At 39.4% G+C, this 20101-nt stretch overlaps 1 protein-coding gene across 1 annotated transcript; it reads left to right on the top strand.

Annotated features, from left to right (window-relative positions):
- Positions 1-16411: 16411 nt before the first annotated feature.
- LOC137720521 (probable E3 ubiquitin-protein ligase EDA40) lies at positions 16412-18958 on the top strand. Its single transcript, XM_068459603.1, has 2 exons — positions 16412-16978; positions 17118-18958. The coding sequence occupies exons 1-2, from the start codon at positions 16559-16561 to the stop codon at positions 18885-18887; spliced, it is 2190 nt and encodes a 729-aa protein (XP_068315704.1). The 5' UTR covers positions 16412-16558; the 3' UTR covers positions 18888-18958.
- Positions 18959-20101: the final 1143 nt, after the last annotated feature.

Raw genomic sequence — 20101 nt, 5'->3', positions numbered from 1 at the left:
TGGATCGAGTGTTTATCTTTGATAGATTTAGCCTTTGCAAACAAATATGAATAGACATAGAATTTAAGTGATTGACCCCTCAAAACTGGGCAACATCCATTGAGTTTTTTTACATAAACTGAGGACAAGGTTACAAATAGCACTCAGCTAGAATAGTATAATTCATCTCTCAATTCATCGGACCCCCCTCAAAGAATTACTCGTCTTCCTTATATAAGCATTCTTCTATACCTTCAGCTTTTGGGTCCAAGTCCCCCACTTCTTTGCATTTAATGTGCAAAATCCATATACTAGACCTACTAACCGTCCCTCAGTTCTTTAGCTGACACGTGGAAATGAGGGGATACTGGAGCAAGTCCATTTGTCATTTTCTAAGATGATGCAGCCGAGCGCCTTGCTCAACCTTTGATTGGTAGATCTTGTATTTAAGTGCCCTACATATCAGCCTTTATGTCCCTTTGTAAGCTTATGTTCTCTTGTCTAGATACCATGTGACTTGGAGTTGACGTCTGACTAGGTGTGCTCTTGTTTTCTCTAGGACCTCGTGCCTTAAAGTTGTTAGTGGCCAACTTGCTCTCTGGTGCTCGGAAAATGCCTTAAGAGGAAGCACTCAACTTGATTATTGATAAGATGCTCGGAGGCCATGGGCCCTTCAGAGCGCGCAAATTCTTTGGGCCTTGACTCTCATTTGGGTCCCGTGTTTCTTTGCACCTGTCAGGGTCGAAAAAGACCCTGTATTAAAAATCCATCCAACTCCTTGCCCAAGAGTCCTTGAGCAAGGCGTTGCAAGAGTTGGCTGGGACCTAAAAATGGCATTTTGAAATTTGTGTAGTATCCCGAGAGTAAGGGCAATGGTGGTTAAGGCCTTGGACGCTCGACTCGGAATTTCATCAGCCTTCAAATTTAGGAGTTGGAGATTAGTGCAACTTATCGTGGATGCATGCTGACTATGTGTCCATCGTGGGTTGGAGGAGAAATCAAGGCTGTGGGACCATGATTTCCTAAGGTTGGAGTAAGATGGATCGAAGTACGCTTACCTCAGAAGACCGGTCATAGACTTCATAGCTTTCATAGTAGGGTTAACTAAACAGATTAGCGATGCCACCATCATCTTGTTCCTGAATCAGTGGACGAATTTCGTCGACTTTGCTGAGATAGACCATTCTGGTTCCGCAACATTCAGTAATCCAATCTAGTATGGAATTAGCAAGTTTCCCTTAATCTTGGAGGCCTTACAATCTCAGGGTTGGGGTGCGTCGCAAGTAATCACACTCTTGAGATGATGTAATAACTACGTCTTAGATATCCTCATGAGTTCTCTTAGTTTAGTAAGGATTCTACTATCCTAAAAAGTCCTCTCCTCGACTGGTATAAATATACCATTCTAGGGTTCATCTCTAGTAACGCAAACATTACACATTATTCTCTCGTCCACTGCTTGAGTTTTAATATTGCTTACTACCTTTAACTGGCACACCCTACCCAGATGTACCAACGATTGTGTGTTCTTTTACAAGTAAATGGATTCAAGCATCTCTGTCAATCACGATGTTGCGTGAATTTGGTTCCAGCAATTGTTGCTTTTATTGAAAGTTGAATTCAAGAACCTCTTGACTAGATCACTCTACCCCTGAACGATGAACGCCAAAGAAAGATTTTTCAATGCTAGCCTTGCCCAGGCAGCTGATGGTGGCCCAGCTACAGATGTCTCTTTCGCATAGGTCGGCAACAACCAACCCCCGACACCACTGACGCTACTTCAGGAGTGAGTAACGAAACTCCTGAGGTTGCAACCACCGAAGGAGCAGAGAGGCCCATGTAGAAAGACTCTCCTACTATGGAACATGTATAGGATACTTTGCTGATCAACTTTGTTGTTGACAAGTTGTAGCAGTCTTATACTGCATGACCTAGCTAGTTTTACTCTACCCTAATACCAAGCTAAAGCATGCCATAAATACACAAATAAGTGCCAGCAAGAAGTATATATTCAACTAATGACTAACAATACTACATCACGCAACACTCTTAAATAAAATAAAATAAATTCTAATATTGGTAAACCATTAGAAAACATCAAGCACAACTTATTGGATAAAAAAAAAAAAAAAAAACTTTGTTTGGGGTATTATAAGAAGAAAAAAAAAATGAGGAGAAAAATTGAAGAAAAAAAAAATGAAGAAAAAGACTGAAAAAAATTGGGAAAGTGTTGCGGTGCAAAAAAAGAAGGGAGGAAGAGATGAGGAAAAAAAAACAATAATACCAGCTTTCAACATTAGGGTTTAGTTATGGCTTTTAGGCTTGGGTCTATATATAAAATGGACTAAGTGAATTAGATATTTAAAAAAAAAAAAAAAAAAAAAAAAAAGGTTTGGTTTGGTTACTGCGGTTCTACGAAGATGAAAATTGAAATTGGAACTGGTACGAGCGATTCGGTCCGGTTCTTGAACATAGGTTGGTCAACATGATTTTTTACAACTTTCTCATCCTTCTTGATGCCAGTGTTGGGTGCCTTCTTGCTAATGACGTTGTTCTTCGAGTCTTGTGATTTTTAGGTTTTTTACACTTTGATAGGGAATTTGACATAGAAAATTTTGGTGCTACATTGATTTAAAGTCTCATACCATAGAGCAAATTTGCAATCAGAAATTAGGCAACAAATGTTCAATTGAAAAGAAGCATGGGAGGTAACAGGGAGAGAAAAAATTGTTGCAGAAGAATGGGACTAGTTCGAGGTTATTTTTGGAATCACAACGGTGGATAAATATCATTTCATTTTTATTTTTATAGTAGATGAGATTATAATATGAACGAAAAAAAATACAAGAATGGGGGCTATAGGGTTTCTGGGTGCGAGGCGTTGTGGGCGCTATCGCGCTAATATCCAGGATACACCGTCGGTTATGATCAACTGGCAGGAAGTTGAGTGGCTTTGGGGTAAGGTGAGATTTGATGATTATGTATTGGGTGAGTTCCTAGAAAACCTAATTGGATGCTTGATAATTGGGAAAAAGTTAATCATGACTTGAATAGGGTAGGATGGATTGATAATTGGGTACTAGTGGAGTGGGGAAAGAACCCCAAGGAGACCTTTGAACTAAGGTATTCTCGTTTCCTAAGGGTTAAAAGGGTTCGGTGGTGTCTGGTGAAGTGGTATGATTTGTTAGGGTTTTTAGGCTTCTCGACTTAGTTAAGTATTGCTTGTTGTGTTTTCCACTTTTTAATTGGTCTGTGTGATTGGCTGTGTTTTTGGTATTTGCTTTTTTTGGCTTGTGATTTTTGGTGACTCTTTGTGTGATGTGCTCTGGAAAACTTGTTGCCCTGCGCTTGAATTGTTTGAGAGTTTTTAAATCGTTACTGGCTTTACTTGGGGTGTTAGGATGGTTTAACTTCCCTTAGGGTCTGTTCTCCATGGAGATGGTTGGTCTTTCCAAGCTCAGACTCATTTATTTTGATTGGAGCTAGACTGATTACCTTGGAGTGTTTTGGTCATGATGTCTTGCACGTGGATTTCTTTCCTAGGTTTTGGTGTTTTTTTGTAATTATGACCTATGTTGTAGGTCTTCTAGCTTTATTTAGCTTGTTTAGTTTCATTGTGTTAGTAGGGTTTAATAGTTGGTTTCCCCTTAAGTGGCTTTATATATTTCAACCTTTGGGGTGTTTGTTCTCCCCACAAAACTCCTTGGTTCTGATCTTTTCCTTTCCTAGTGCTTTCACAATGACATACCCGCAGCTTGCTGCTTCCTCTTCTAACAATGCCCGTAGGCCTAGAATTTACTCGGAGGGTTATATCCCGAGTTGGTAGAACCCTTTTTCTGTTCCTCAGCCTAGGCATGACCTAATGGTTGTCGAAAAAGCTATGAGCACTTTCACTATGGAACGTGGTGTGACTAGGGTTAATACCCACCTTTGCTCATCCATCAATGTTGAGCATATACTTTCTAGGGTATTTATAGGGAAGATGTTTGGTCAACAACTTGACGCTCGCTTGATCAAGTGGAAGCTAGGACTCTTATGGAAGAATGAGGTGAAGAGCATATTTTATCTAGATCACTTCGGTAGAAAATGGTTTTCTGTCGAGTTTATTAATGAAGATGATCTAAAATTTGTCATAACAAATAGGTCGTGGTATGTGTGTGGCCAAATCTTCCATCTTGAAAGGTGGACAACAAGCTTTAAGGATACTGATGTCATTACTATGTTGGTTGTGTGAGAGTGTTTACTTTGGCTCACGGTGCAATATAAAGAGGAAAAGATTATCAAGGATATTACTCAACCTATTGGACGAGTGATTAAAGTGGATGAAGTGACGCTGGGATTGAATGACCTGTTTGTAAAAGTTCTGTTACAGGTGGATTTGCGTTTCCCCCTTAAATGCGTGCTCATTGTCAACCATGATGAGGATTGTCCAATCCTGATTATCTATGAATTTTTTTTTTTTTTTTTTTTTTTTTAAGGTTTATTTCTGTTGCAGAAGAAGAATGATTAAAAGACATGTGTGTTTAGAAGTAGAAGTGGACGGTGGCTGCTTTATGATTGATAAAGTTTTTGAGGATGAGCTGTTTGTCTACCCGGAGGATGTGATTGTGGATGAGGATGTCAAAGCCTGCTTACAGAAGGATGTGATGCTTTGCTTTCCTAATGCTACAACTGTGGAGAAGGATTTTACTAAGTATGAGGAATCTGGAAAGCGAGTGGAGGATGAGGGCCCGGATGAGGAGGGATAGACTTCAGTGATTCCAAGGTGGAGGAGAAAATGGGATAAGAGAAAATCGGGTGATAGTTTTAGGGAAGATAGATCGTATAAAGAGGTGGTTACTAGCCCGAAGCCAAAATAGGTGGCTAAGACGGACTTGGTGCAGGATTGGAGGAAACCTGGGAAAGCAAATGAACATGATCAGCAGGTAAGTGTAGGGTTTTTAGATTATTGGGGCATTTATAGATTCAAATTTCGACTAGTTGTTAATTTCCTTAATGATTGGGTCTTGCCCGATTATGCTGTGTTTGATGATCTATCTGATTTAAATCCTAAGTTTGAGTCTTATTACGCTAGTGATCTTAGCTTAGGCAAAATAAATTTCGTTGATGTCATGTGTATTTTGGAACAAAATCAGGATTTTGTGATGTCAAATGTGGGAAGTGGTGATATTGAGGCTAGGGAGAACTCTGAGAGTTTTGTGGCTGCGATACTTGTGGCTAAAGGAACTTCAACAAGTGCTAGGCCAATTATGGGAATACTGAGTCCGAGGAAACGCGTCCGAGAGGAAAATGTCGATGAGGTTGGACCATCTGCGTACCTTGACGAGCTAGATTGATGAAAAGAATTGTGTGGAACTGCAGGGGTATGGGAAGACCAAAGTTCAAGATTAATTTTAGTTATCTTTGTAGTTTGGCTAAATTAAATTTCTTTTGTTTGAAACTAAATTTGATGTAGAAAAGGCCCCCTGTTAGTTGTTTTAGTAGGTGTTTTGATTAGTTTTTTGGTTGTAACCCTGAAGGGAGATCCGGGGGAGTCTATATTTGTTGGAACTCTGGCATGATGAATGTTACTATGTTTTCTATCTCTTTTAGATTTATTCACGCTTTAGTCAAAGATGTGTGCTTGAACATTGTTTTTTTTTGCTACTTTTGTTTATGTCTATCCCCATAAGTCTCTTCAAGAGAACATGTGGGATGAGGTATTAGGTCTTAACCCCGTTAATAAACCCTGGATGGTTCTAGGTGATTTTAATTGTATTACTAGTATTCAGGAAAAATGGGGTGGAAATCAGAGTCGAAATATTTATATGACAAAGTTTGTGAATTTCTTAAACAATGATGGCCTTATTTCCTTACAAGCTTCCGGGTGTTCCTTTTACTTGGACAGATAAACACAAGGATGAAACGCTTATTTTTGAGAGATTGGATATAGTGGTTGCTAATTCCTACTGCCTTGAAATGCACCCTAACAACTCCCTCCATAATCATCCTATCTTGGGTTCAGATTATAGTCCTATTTTATTAGACACTGTTGGCTCTCAAACTAGGCAACAAAGGAGGGCTTTCAAGTTTGAGGCCATGTGGAACTTACATCGGACTTTAAAAGTTTTGTGAAGGGTGCTTGGAGTTGTAGTGAGGGGATGTCTCCTATAGATCATTTTAGGGGCTACTTAGGTAAGATCTCCTTCCTTGTTAAAAATTGGAACTGTGTGATTTTTGGTTCGATCAAAGAAAGAAAAGAAAAGATTTTAAATGATCTTGACCGAGTTTAGTAGGAAATTATGTCTTTTAATAACAATTCAAATGTTACAAATACTCATCTTGATAAAATCCAATTAGAGGCTTATATAAATGAGCAACTTACTCAAGTTCTTAAGGAGGAAGAGGTAATGTGGGCTCAAAAAGCTAAAGCTAACTGGCTAAAATATGGAGATAAAAATACAAGATTTTTCCAACTGAGTGGCACGATAAGGAAGAAGCGCAATGAAATCAACAGGATTAGGGATGGTAATTGACACACCCTGACCCAGAATGTCCCCTTAAACTCCGAATCAAGTTGTGATGGCCGACACCTAGAAGGTGACGAAGCCATAAAGTGTAGTGTAGTGGAAAAAAGATATGAATAAATTTAAACCTAAAAGTGCCTAATAAAAAAAGTGCGCATGTGAGTGGGATTGAACCCATTTCACACGTGATGTCAAAGCATAAGACAATATAGTAAATAGGATGAGGGTTATACCACTGAAGATAACCATCTCCTAAGATTTGCCAGAATCCTTGTTTACACATAAGCACAGATACTAAACCTGGAGGGGCGAAAAACAAGGTTGAGTGGGTCAACAAAACAACATTTATGAGAAAACCTTTATTTTCGAGCATAGTAACCCATCGCTGTAAAACACGTATAGTTTACATAAAACATACTACATAAGTATGTAAACAACAATACAACAGTAATATAACCAAAAATATGTCAAGTCACGATATATCAAATGCCACAGTAATATAATCATGATAATCAAGTATGATCAATTGCTCATCTATCTATGCTAGCACATGAGTCAGAGTTGCATAATGCAACTTGTACTACAAGACTGGGTGTAATCAATACGCTTTATTACTATAATCACGTGTTCAGGGTCAAGGCGCTGTCACATACGAGTCGAAATTGCCTAATGCAATCTGTACGACAAAACTATCACCTAACTTGGATCCAAGGCAAGCCAATAGTGCGGATGTGAACATACACGTGAAGGACTGGCCCTGGTCCTAGGCGGAGTACTAACACTGAGGTGCAACAAGATGAGCATGTACAAATATGTATGAATGTCATAACAGTAATATCCCAACCATATATCAGCATTTATCACAATAACAATGCTTGGCAATATAAGCGTAAAAATGAAGTAAATACGCATTTATGGAAACTATACCTATATATAGGTATAAAAACAAACTGCCCATTCATAGTTACGTAGTCGAAACGAAGCCTTCGAGCCTTACTTGACCCGTACGCCCTCGGGATACGTTTCCCCTAAATGTGAAATTACTATTTTAATTAGTTTAATAACACATCAATGGAAACTTAAATAAAACCTCCGTAGATTGCTCAAACATAGGGTTTGAATATACGAAATCGATCTACTCGATGTCACAGACCTACACAAATTGACAGAACATCAATCGGAGGCTGGACGCGCAGCTATGCGTCGGCTAAGGCAAGGCCATATGCCTCACCACGCATAGGCAAGGCCCTGACTTCTGTCAGGAATATTCTGTCAGTTTGACAGAATATTCCGTTAAATAACTAACAGAGTTTAACGGTGTTACTTGACGTCGTTAGAATATTCTGTCAACATTGATGGGAATATTCTGTCGTCTTCTCCGGTGGTCCTCACTGATCGCCATCGTCTGAACTCGCCGATATCAGGAAATTTTTGCCAGTTTCTGGGTAAGATTTCAAAGCTTCATAACTTGTGCAATTCTCAACCATTTTTTATGGGATTTATATGGAAATGAAGCTCTTTAAGAGTAGAACACGATTGTACTTTTTGGAAGTCCAAAAATGAACGGGAAGTGGCCTGTAAATGCCTCGAAAGGTTCAGCCAAAAACTCAACTTCTTGAAACCGGGTTGTTTCACGTCAACTCTTCCTCAAACCTTGACTAGGACCCTTAGGGAGTTGAGTAGGAGCTTCCCCAAGTCCTAAAACGCCGTGACTCGATCTGAAAATCGTCGACCCAAAACTCACCTAGTCGGACCTTTCGAGTTGGTGAGTCAAACCTCAACCAAATCGTGATCTGGTTACACGGTTGTGTTCGTGGGGTTGAGAGGAGTTCAAAGGTGTAGGTTGCAGGTCACGTTTATAAGGTTTGGACGTCGTTAGAGAGAGTTGCAGAGAGAATGTGAGAGATAGACCTTGGGGGAGAGAGTGTGAGGTTTGAGTTGTGATTGGTGGGATATAAATGAGAGCATTTCTGATTGGTTGAGTGAGAGAGGGAAAACAATTGATTGGGTGGTAAGGAGGGATTCAAGGAAAAAGCAAAAGGTTGATTGGTGGATGAGATAGGGGGACACGAATCCCTTTTTTGAGGAATGAGATTGGATGGATGGATGGATTTTCAGATTTTGTACCATTTTAAATGTACAAAATCTGTATCCTTAACAGTGTTTCCGACACTGATATTTTGTACGAATGTGTACAAAAATACCCATAATTAACGTACTTTATCGGAGCATAACTTTTTCGTTACAAATTCGATTTGGGTCTAACTCATGTCTACGCGTTCGTGATGACAAGTACTAATCAAGTATGAAACCAAGAAAATGAAATTGAAAGTCGAAAACCATATCCACGTTAGATTCCACTTTTGTTCAAAAAGTGTAAAATAGTCAACTCACATCAACATAAAAGAAATCACATTGAAAAGTAGGGACGGGTCGTCACAGTAATTGCCTTTGGTGGGCTAGAGAATAGGGCATGGAGCAAATGTTTATGCATGAGTTTAAAATGCAGTTCACTAACTATCACAATCCTACCAATGACCAGCTTAGTTTGGCCTCTCAAGTTATTGATATGTGTATATCAAATGATCAAATTATCATGTTAATTGTTATTCCTTCAAATGATGAGATTTGGAATGCTGTCAAGAGTATTGGTGCTCTAAAGCCCCGGGATCGGATGGTATCTATGCCAGCTTTTATTAGGAGTGTTGAGAGTTGGTTGAACCCTCAGTGTGCAACATGGTAAAATATTTTTTTTATTTTTTATTTTTGCAAATAATACTAGCCTTAAGCTAATTAACCATACAAACATTGCTTTAATCTCGAAGGTGGAAAACCCAAAGATGGTCAATAATTGTCGTCCAATGTATTTGCAATGTTAGCTACAAAATTATCACAAAAGTTATGATTACCAAATTGAAATCCCTTCTTCATTTATGCATCTCACATAACTAGGGAGCTTTTGCACCGGGGAGATCTATACAAGATAATATACTCATCACTCATGAATTATTTACAAGTTTTAATAGGAAGAAGGGTAGGACGGGAGATCTAGCCATTAAACATGACTTGGAAAAGGCTAAGGATTTGCTTAATTGGGATTATATCAAGTGTGTTTTAGAAAAGTTTGGTTTCTGTCAAAGGTGGATCAGCTTAATTATGGAATGCATTACTTCTACTTCGTTCTCAGTTAATATTAATGGTGAATCCCATGGATATTTTAATGCAAGTATGGGCATTAGACAAAGTGACCCTCTATCTCCCTATATTTTCATTCTTTGCATAGAACCTTTAATTAGAAGCTTAAATGATTTAGCAATTACCCCAAAATCCTATATTGGTTTGCTCACCTTCCTTTCTGGCTATAAAGTCTCAAATTTAATCTTTGCAGATGACTGTCTTATTTTTGCAAAAGCAACTACTAAGGGTGCTAGGAAAGTTCTTGAGGTCTTAAATAAGTTTGCAAATGCTTCAGAACAACAAATAAATTTCAATAAATCTTCCCTATACTTCTCTTCTAATACAAGTAACCAGGTTAAAATTGATTTAGTTACTATTCTTCAAATCCCGCATAAAACTATTATTGGTAAATACCTTGGCATTCATAATATTGTGTTTTGGAAAGACCCTATGAATGGAAGTGAGCTTATTAGGATGGTTAAGCAAAAACTGGCAGGTTGGAAAGCAAATACTTTGTGTAAGGTTGGAAGACTCATTATGATCCAATCAAACCTTATAGGTATGCCTAATCACATAATGTCTTGCTTCAAGTGTCCTCATAAACTATCCAGTCAATTGAATAAAGATCGCAGACAGTTTTTCTAGGATAATGCTCGTAAATGTAATACAGCGAGGTGGAAGAGTGTTTATAGACCTAAACAAGTTGGGTGTCTTTATAGTTAGAAGGAAATATCTTAGAAGTGATTCTTTTATGGAGACTAGAACAAAGCAAAACCATTCGACTGCTTGGAAAGGAATTTTAGGCTCCAGGGATATTATCTCAAAGGGTATGAGTTGGGTAGTCGATGATGGCAGAGACATTTTGTTCTGGACCCACAGCTGGGTTTTTCTTTACCCCCTTTTTCACCTCATACCAGAAAACCAAACGCATCATATCCAATGGGATATCAAGGTTCCTGATAGTTAACGGTCAATGAGATAGAAACAAACTAAGCCATGTATTGGATAGTGACATTGTGAACAAAATATGTGACATCCTTTTCCCTCTCACTGCCTCCATGGACACTATTGTTTAGGGCCCAAGTAACAATGGCAAAAGTTAAATCAGCAACTTGACTCCAAATGGAGGACTCAGGTTCCTCTTCAACGCAAAAGCTTTTGAATAAGATATGGAAGCAAGTAGTAGCGCCAAAGATTACGTTGTTCGCCTGGAGTCTTGTTAAGGGTAAATTATAAACTAGAAAGAGACTTAGCAAGTTTATAGCAAATATAAGTACCCAATGTTCGTTGTGTAATAGCCATGAGGAGGATCAGGATCACCTTTTTCTCTATTGCTCATATGCTAAACAGGTTTGGAACTGCTCAGATGGTAGTTTATTATCAAATTTTGACAGTAACCTCAAGGTAAGTGAATGGTTAGGTGGCTTGACACAACATGATAAGAATACAGTGAGTAGTTTAAGCAAAGCTCTTGTAATTTGCTAGCAAATTTGGAATGATAGAAATGCTAGTATTTTCAAGAATGAAAATCCCTTTCATTACATATCTTTTACTCGAGCCATGACTACGGTTAATGATTATTTCAAGGAAAATTCTGGTCACTTAGAGGAAGCAGAAGCAGTTGCAGAAGAAAACTTGATTAAGTGGCAATGCCCAATGTCCCCTTACATTAAAATTAACTTTGATGGTTCAGTTTCAAACTCTGTGGTGGCCAAAGGCTTCGTTATTAGAAACTAGGATAGCAAACCTATCCTTGTTAGAGCAATGAACCTAGGCTCTGTGACCATCAATGTTGCCGAGGCTCTAGCTTTACGTGAAGCGTTGATCTGGGCTAGGAGGAGGAACTTGAAATACGCGTTTGTGGAAGGTGACTCAAAGCTTGTCATTAATGCAGTTCATGGTGCTTGTGATGTGCGTTGAAACTTAAGATCCATCATTGAAGACATCAGGTGGTGTGCTACAAATTTCCAGGATATCAAGTGGAGGCATATCTTTAGGGAAGCAAACTTTGTTGCGGATGCCATAGCGTCTGTTGGGCTGAAGAGAAAGGAGCTTTGTATTTGGGATGCTTGTCTCCCAATGAAGCAAAATTGGTTTTTCTTTTCGATTGTAATGCCTATGGCTATGTAAGGGGTTCTTCTCTTTAATGCATTTTATTTTTTTATTAAAAAAAAATAATAATAAGACAATGATGTGGATTTAGCAACGCTCAAATAAAAAAAGAAACAACTAGGATTCTTGGTTTAATTATTATATTATGCTTCCTCAACCTTGAGAAGTGAGACCAGAATCGCTAGTCACCCCTGACAGGTAACCAAAGCCTAGGCTTGTTCGTAGGGAGGAATCACGTGCCACATGGCACATATATAAATCCCTTCTTGTCGTTCTTGCCCCCAAACAAAAATATATTAAAAAAAATAAATTTGTAACTTACTGAACCGTCCACTGTAGCCGGTGGCCGGTAAAATTTATAAAGCTCTGACTACAAAAATAGGATAAAAGGAAGAAAAAAAACAGCGTGAACCGCGAGATAAAGTGACTTTTAGGTTTGTACCAATTAACGAGAAGGTTAAAGTTAAACAATTGCTAACTCCTAATTATTTGTTGTTAAGTACGTCGTCGAGCCGGTGCACAAGTTTTAACCGTGACGTTAATGATGACTGAGCGATTTCCAACTTCCGAGGTAAAATTAAAGAGGACCAAAATGTGGATTTGTGACTTGTGAGGAAGTTGACTAACGCCGTCCAGCTAACCCGGTTTCCCAATTGGGAGAGGGTTAACGAGTAGATAACGGCGTTTGTGATTGGATAGGGCACGTGAATGTCAGTCGTCTGTAAAACACGCTGTGATTAGTCAAAATCAAAGCCCCTCCGCGGTTGCTCTTTTTGAGAAGGGTACTTCACTTGTCCTTCAGCTTAGCTGAAAAAGGTTGAATTATTTCATAAAGTTACTGTAACAACCTCTCCGACGCGTGAATTAATATTTAAAATTTTTAACACAGAAAATTTAAATTTTGACTCAAAAAAAGTTTTCATGTTCTAATTTTTTTAGATTAAATTCTTAATCCGAGATTATAAAAAATAAATTTAGAATAATTTTTTTTGTTAATGTAACTTCTAAAAAAACTATATAGATTATCCTGATTTAATGTTATAATTTTTTTTTTTAAGTACAACGATATATTTTATATTCAGGAGATGGAGAGTTTGGCTAAATCACATGGGCAACCTAATTTGGTATCGAATTCGTCATTCACGTGATTCGAACTAAGACCTCTCAATTACAAGTAAGAGGATTATCATCAGACCATAGTACTAAATGCCGATTTTATGAACATTTTAACTTAAAAATATTTATGAACTTCTTGAATTATTTTTTTATCCATAAAATCTTCAATTAAATGGTGATCTAGATGAGTAATTTCCAGTGGGGGAATTCTAGCAATCTTTCTGTTGACTTTCTCCATTCTCTAATTTATTATATAATGTTATACGAGATCAGTTGACAATACGGAAAAATAAATTAATTAAAGTTACTCATTAACGATCAGTTTTATAAAAAATAAATTAATTTGAAATAGTCATTTTTAATATTACTAAATAAATAGACGAACCATAATAGTCAATTAGCACTAAAATTTTAACAATGTTGATCGAAAATTCACACGTGCTTCACGTCATTCAATTTGTGTTACTCACTTGTTACGATTGAAAATTCACTTAATTTGTGTTGCCTACGTGTTAGCATTGAGAATTCGCCACACATGACGAGAGACCAAACCATGCAAGAGTTAAAAAAAAAAAGGTTGGCTACTTTCCATATTGCTAATTATATTTATGGTGAAACCCTCACTTTCTTCCTCTTTAAACAATAAACTTAAACGGTGCTTAAATATAGACGATTTTGATTATCGTACAACACACAAATAAGAAGGTTGATAGCATCTCCAAAGTATAAGTTATGCTGTCCTATTCGTACAAATAAACTCTTTTACTTGTACTTTAAGATTGAAAATTTGAGAGATCATTAACCAAAAAAACCAAGAGCTCATTTTGATGTGCTTTTAAAATGACTAAAAACGCTTTTGGTGTAAATATTTTTGAAAACAATCCTTAGTAAAAATGTCAATAAATCCTGAAAAAACACTTAAAATGCTTTCTGGAAGAAGCATATAACTGGTGCTTCTTGTAGAAAGCACTTAAAGTGCTTTTGAAACCTAAACACATTTTTTCTAAAAATGTTTTAAGTCATTTTAAAAGCACATACAAACGAGCACCAAAACATGAGACATTAATATTTTCTACCCAAACTAATTATTGATTTCATGAAAAAAAAAAATGTGTTGACCATCATATTTTAGGGCCATTCCAAAAATCTATGGATGATAGGTTTGCCACCAGATTCAACAAAAGCTGCTGCTTGCATATAATTTATATGGTTCAGAAACCTTTATCGCATTAATGGCGTGCCTAAGTTTTTCATAAACAAAGTTAGTTCATAGCTTTCTCAATAATTAGATAATTATTTTGGCAAAAGTAGGCACCTAGCTTGCTTTCTAAATTGTTATGGCCAATGAAAAACTGGGTTGCCATACTTAAATACATGTTCAATTAGATCAAATTTATTTAATGATTTAGGTTTTGGTTATGCTACGGTCAACCTATCAAAACTTATAGGCAATTTAGTAAGCTCATTAGCATCCCAAATATGACCATTTCATCCTAATTAACATATTTTCTTTGCTAATGAATTACGTTTCCGAGATTTTAAACACTGGATAGGATGCTAATGTCATTCACAATAACTTGAGCGAGTTCGATTTTTTTAACCCGATCTGGTATGAGTTCGATTTCTATAACTCTAGTGCGAGTTTGATGGAGCTGAGTTAAATTGAAGATTAACTTTTCCGATCAACTATAGAAGGCTAAAGGACTTGGATTATCTCCTGAGCTAATGGAGAGGATCCTCCTCATCAATCATCATTGACCGTTGGATTTTTATCCAACGGCTACAAACAGGAGGGTCCCTTTAAAGTTATAATGATTATAACCGTTGAATAAAAATTCAACGGCAAAAAATGATTGATGAGGAGGATCCTCTCTATTAGCTTAGGAGAGGATCCAAATCCCTCTTGTAAAACCTAAAAATAAGACAAATAATGGAGTCAAATAATATAGGCAACAGTGCCATTGAAATTTCATGGGGCTAGGATTTGCTTGATTCTCTGTCTGTAGCTTCTCTGGGATTTTGGATTCCTAGGGATCGATGCAGCAATAATAATACACAATCACAAATCAGTCAGCGAAATGACCATTAAAGCCCTCCGGTCAATGATTCCAACCATTCAATAATATGGATTTGGATCCTCTCCTGAGCTAATAGAGAGGATCCTCCTGACCAATCATCGTGAATCGTTAGATTTTTATCCAACGGTTACAATTATTATAACTTTAAAAAGATTTCCTGTTTGTAGCCGTTGGATAGAAATCCAACGGTCCACGATGATTGATCAAGAGCAGCCTCTCCATTAGCTCAGGAGAGGATCTAAATCCCAATAGTATAAAGATCAACTTCGGATCTTTGTATTAAAAAATCATGGACTAAAAAATTCGAATGATTCAATTTCAATCATACGATTCTTATTAGCTCATTACATTCTCTCACTTGATAAAAATTCTAAAAACTTGAACAATCCAGATCTTTCAGTCCGCAATCTTCAAATACAAACTTCTAGAATGAATCTCATCCGCATTCAATATGGGCATTATTTTTCTCAAACGGAATGGACCCCACACTGGAACGGATAGGAGCAGAGAGTGAGGGATCAAAGCTTTTTGGGGTCATCCTCCTAGCCTGTGACTCTCTGCACACTGCAGTAACACCAACCTCACTGTGTTGAGTAATAACCAATTCATGGGCCATGGCAATAACAAGTCGTTTCAAAAGGAATCACCAATTTGGAAATTTTGTATTTTGCTTTGTCAAGTAAAGGTAAAAGGGTGTACAAGAGTAGGAAAAAATATATGGTACTGTAAGAGGTCCGAAATTGTACTATACTTCGGTGTATTTTCAAGATCTTAACTTATTAGTCATTACATCCTGATAGTTAGACTGTTGATTAATGATTTAATGACTAAAATTTTCGGTATATTAACAAAGCCAAAACGTAAAAGATTTAACAGTTGAAAAACATGATTTACACGGTATACCAAAGTTACTATTCGGTTCAAAACGTGGCCTACTTCATCGTTATGTGCGTGCAGCAGAGGTCGGTGTCCGGTCCAAACATGGAAATGGGGGCAGTGATGCCTCAATTCCAAGAGCGGGTCCCGTTGACATGTTACTAGAAAGGTAAAATTAAAAACAACCTCCACTTGCCGGTCACCTAATTAAAAATGTTAATCCCAATGGCATCAATCTTCTAATTTTTTTTCCCAATTAAAGTATAAATATCATAAATAAATGTTGATAATAATGGAAGGGAAAGGATGCCTCTGTTGTATATTGGCATTATATCCTAGATCTATCATCCTATAGGTAGAGCCGTAGAGGCCCAGAGAGAGAAAGAGTTCTAGAGAGAGAAACATTGGAGAGAAAGAGAGAGCATTGAATTTTGGCAAGAGCAGCGAAAGACTTTCCGATTGCTGTTTTGTGTTCTGAAAGAAAGAGAAAGCACAAAGGAGAACGCAGAGCAATTGATGCAGTAAGAAAAGCAGAAGCAAAAGTACTTCTTACTCAGAGGCTGCAGAGTAATAAGGGAAATGGAAACATGCGAAAGACCAAGGTGACAAGCCCATCTGCTTCTTCCTAAATCCCACTCCTTTCCAAATCAAACCCCCCTTTTTCTTTCTCCACAAGTGCTTATTCGAGAAGCAGATTTCGAGAGAGGCTCGAAAATGGTGACTGGCTGGCGAAGGGCCTTCTGCACATCCATCACCAAAGACAGAAACTCAAAAGTGCTTATTGAGAAGCAGCAGCAACATTACAACAACGACAATCAGCAGAGCCCCAGAATCAACTCCAAATTTGGATTCTTTTCCATCACTTCAACCACACGCCTCCAATCTCAATCCCAAGCTCAATCTGTAGTCTCCAGCCCCGGCCTCCGCTGCCGAACCACCGCCACCAACACCCCCACTTCCTCGCTACCCAACTCCCCAAAACTCCAATGCAACGCCTCCTCCGCCGCCACAACCCCCAAAAAAGCCAGCAGCTACAGCCCTAGACTGCTTTTCCACTTCCAGCGCTCCAACCCATCGTCCCCAAAATCCCCCTCCAGCTTCTCCCTCCTCAAGTCCACCCTACGCCTCTCCAAAGTAAGCTGCTTTTTCCACAATCCCCTTTTCATAATTTCCTTTTTTTTTTTTATTAAAAAAAAAAAAAACAGAGGAAAAAAAATTCAACTTTTAGTACCAAAAACATTATAGTGACGATTCTTTTTCCTTCTTTTTGCAGAGTAGATGCGGAATCTGCTTACAGAGTGTGAAAAGCGGTCAGGGCACCGCCATTTTTACGGCGGAGTGCTCCCATTCCTTCCACTTCGCCTGCATCTCCGCCCACGTCAAGAAGAACAGCCTCCTCCTGTGCCCCGTCTGCAGTACCGCCTGGAAGGAGCTGCCGTTAATCTCCGTCCACAAACCACAAGCCCAACACAAACCGCCGCCCATTTCATCGCCCAAGAAGCCCAGAGACGTCAAGACCAAGCCTCTGAGAGTTTACAATGACGATGAGCCGCTTTCGTCCCCAACTTCCGGTTCCCGCTTCAACCCAATACCAGAAGAGAACGACGACGAAAACGAGGCCGTTGAATTCCAGGGTTTCTTTGTGAATACGAGTTCCAAGCCTCAATCGCGTTTTGCCTCGGCTGACCGGAATGTTAAGAATGTGGAGGTCAGTCTGTTGCCGGAATCGGCGGTTGTGGCTATCGGGAGGAGTTATGAGACGCACGCGGTGGTTCTGAAGCTCAAAGCACCGCAAACCAATGAGTCCAAGACGGCGTCTTTAGAGCGTCGAGCTCCGATTGACTTGGTGACGGTGGTGGACGTGAGCGTAAGTGCGAGCAATGCGAAGATTCAGATGATGAAGCGCGCGATGCGACTTGTCGTTTCGTCACTCCGCGACACCGACCGTCTCTCAATCGTCGCGTATTCCTCCACTTCGAAGAGGCTGCTACCTCTCCGGCGAATGACCTCTGCTGGTCGTCGTTCGGCGCGTCGGATTGTGGACGCGCTCTGCGGCGTCGGCGAGGGGATGTGTGTTAATGACGCGCTCAAGAAGGCCGCGAAGGTGATCCAAGACCGGCGCGAGAAAAACGCCGTCGCGAGTATCATGCTTCTATTGGATGCCGTACAACCAGAAGCCACTCAGAAGCGATCTTATTCCCCCGTCGTGTCCTCCACGCGCCTCCCTCACCTCGACATCCCTGTCCACACCATCGCACTCGGGGATGGTTGCGACGACGAGCTAGCGAAGTGCTTCGGAGGCTTACTACGCGTCATGGTCCAGGATCTCAGTCTCCAACTTGGTTTCGTTTCGGGTTCAAGCCCGGCCGAGATCGCCGCTGTGTATTCACTCACGGGTCGGCCCGCTGCTCTAGGATCCGGGTCAATCCGACTCGGAGATCTCTACGCCGGAGAGGAGCGAGAGTTGTTAGTCGAACTAAAAGTACCGGTTTCCGCCACCGGCGGGCCCCACTCATCCCAGAACGTGATGTCCGTGAGGTCCACACACAGGGACCCGTCGTCCAATGAGCTTGTGTATTCAAAAGAGCTGGTCCTCCTCGTACCTCGATCACAGACCGTCCGATCGTCATCGTCGAACCCAAACATCGAGCGGCTAAGGAACCTCCACTTGGCGGCAAGAGCGGTGGCGGAGTCGCGGAGGTTCGTGGAGAGGAGCAGCGACTTCTCGGGCGCGTACCACCTGCTATCGTCGGCGCGAACGTTGCTCGTGCAGTCGTGCTCGGCATCGGCGGAGGAGTTCCTCCGCGGCTTGGAGGGGGAGATGGCGGAGCTTCAGCGGCGGCGGCAGATTCAGCTGCTGGTGGAGGTTGAGGCGAAGCAAAGCAAGAAGGGATGCAATAATGGACACGCGGAGGAGAAGCAAGAGCCGCTAACGCCGACGTCGGCTTGGCGCGCGGCTGAGAAATTGGCTAAGGTGGCTACGATGAGGAAGTCGATGAACAGAGTAAGCGACTTACACGGCTTCGAAAATGCCAGATTTTAGTTTAATTAATTTTTGATATATTTTGTAAGTGTAATACAAAAAGGAATATAATGATATTAAAAATTAAATGATGATGAGAAAAAAATATTTCAAATAATGGGCCCAGGCCCATAATGGCGACAAGCAGTAACGGACGGCGTGGCCCTTTTGGAAGGGAGTGGATGGTGATAGTGATAGTCGAGAGAAAGAGAGAAAAAAGGAAAAAACATTGAACAAAACCCCACAAGAAAAAAATTATATGGAACGTTTTGTTGGTGGGGGTAACTCTTTTGGTTTTGTCTCTATCAATCAGTATATTCCCCACCAAAAACCCAAGGAGTTGTGCTTTATTAGTCGCATGGCGTCTTAGCCGTTGATGAAGGCGAGAGCTGCAGTGGGATCGATCATCATCAACGGCTATATCAGCATTTACATGCGACTGAAGCTAGCACATCTTATACTTCAAACCCCAATAATGTGATATTTATTTAATCCATATATATATATATATATATATATTATGTAAAGAAGCAGAAGGGGATGGGTTATGGATTTTTTAAACGATGATGCATGTTTTTGTTTTCGGCTTTTTTTGGAAATGGTGGTTGGGTCTAATCAATAAAGAGGTGCAGGTGATAATGTATGGGTTAGGAAATGGTTTTGTTAGTTAGTCTGAGCTGGTGTGATGTTGGTGTGGTTTTTGGTGGGTTTAAAGACAACTTGGCCACCAAATGACTGACTCCATGACAAACAATCATGCTTTTGCAGCTGATGCCAAGGGCCAAAACAGTTTGAATATAGATTGTTTTTTTCTTTTTCTTTTCAATAATTCTATGCTGTTTCAGAGTATACTTCTGGGACTTTTCGATTGTATTTTTTGCATTTGCTTAAGAATTTTAGAGTTGAGGGGATTTGATTAGGCCTGATCAGTGTTCACCTTCTATGAACAAATTGGATTTTTTTAATGGACACCAAGTGATTGATTTAATGAAAGGGGAATTTAGCACTAGATATGGATGATACATTGCATGTGTTCAAATTTGACTGCTTTTGTTCTTTTGTTCTTTTTTTGTTTTTTTTTTGGCTTATCATGTGTGGGGCACTTCTAGATTTATTATCCTATTTTGTAAGGGTAGTGATTTCTACGTTCCCATCTTGCTCTAGCTATTAGATTGAATTAATCAAAAGAGAATCCATAAATATAATTAAGCATAAGAGTGCAAAAGATTAAAAAG

The sequence above is a fragment of the Pyrus communis genome, chromosome 16 (assembly GCF_963583255.1).
Source record: "Pyrus communis chromosome 16, drPyrComm1.1, whole genome shotgun sequence".
NCBI lineage: Eukaryota > Viridiplantae > Streptophyta > Magnoliopsida > Rosales > Rosaceae > Pyrus > Pyrus communis.
The sequence above is the reverse complement of the archived record's forward strand: the minus strand, read 5'-3'. Positions and strand labels throughout refer to the sequence as shown.

What these genes read in the sequence shown, in the direction of transcription:
- LOC137720521 (XM_068459603.1), top strand. Translation starts at nt 16,559, where the DNA reads ATGGTGACTGGCTGGCGAAGGGCCTTCTGCACATCCATCACCAAAGAC. An exon ending in CCACCCTACGCCTCTCCAAA is followed by an intron (nt 16,979 to 17,117) that starts GTAAGCTGCTTT and finishes TTCTTTTTGCAG; the next exon opens with AGTAGATGCGGAATCTGCTT.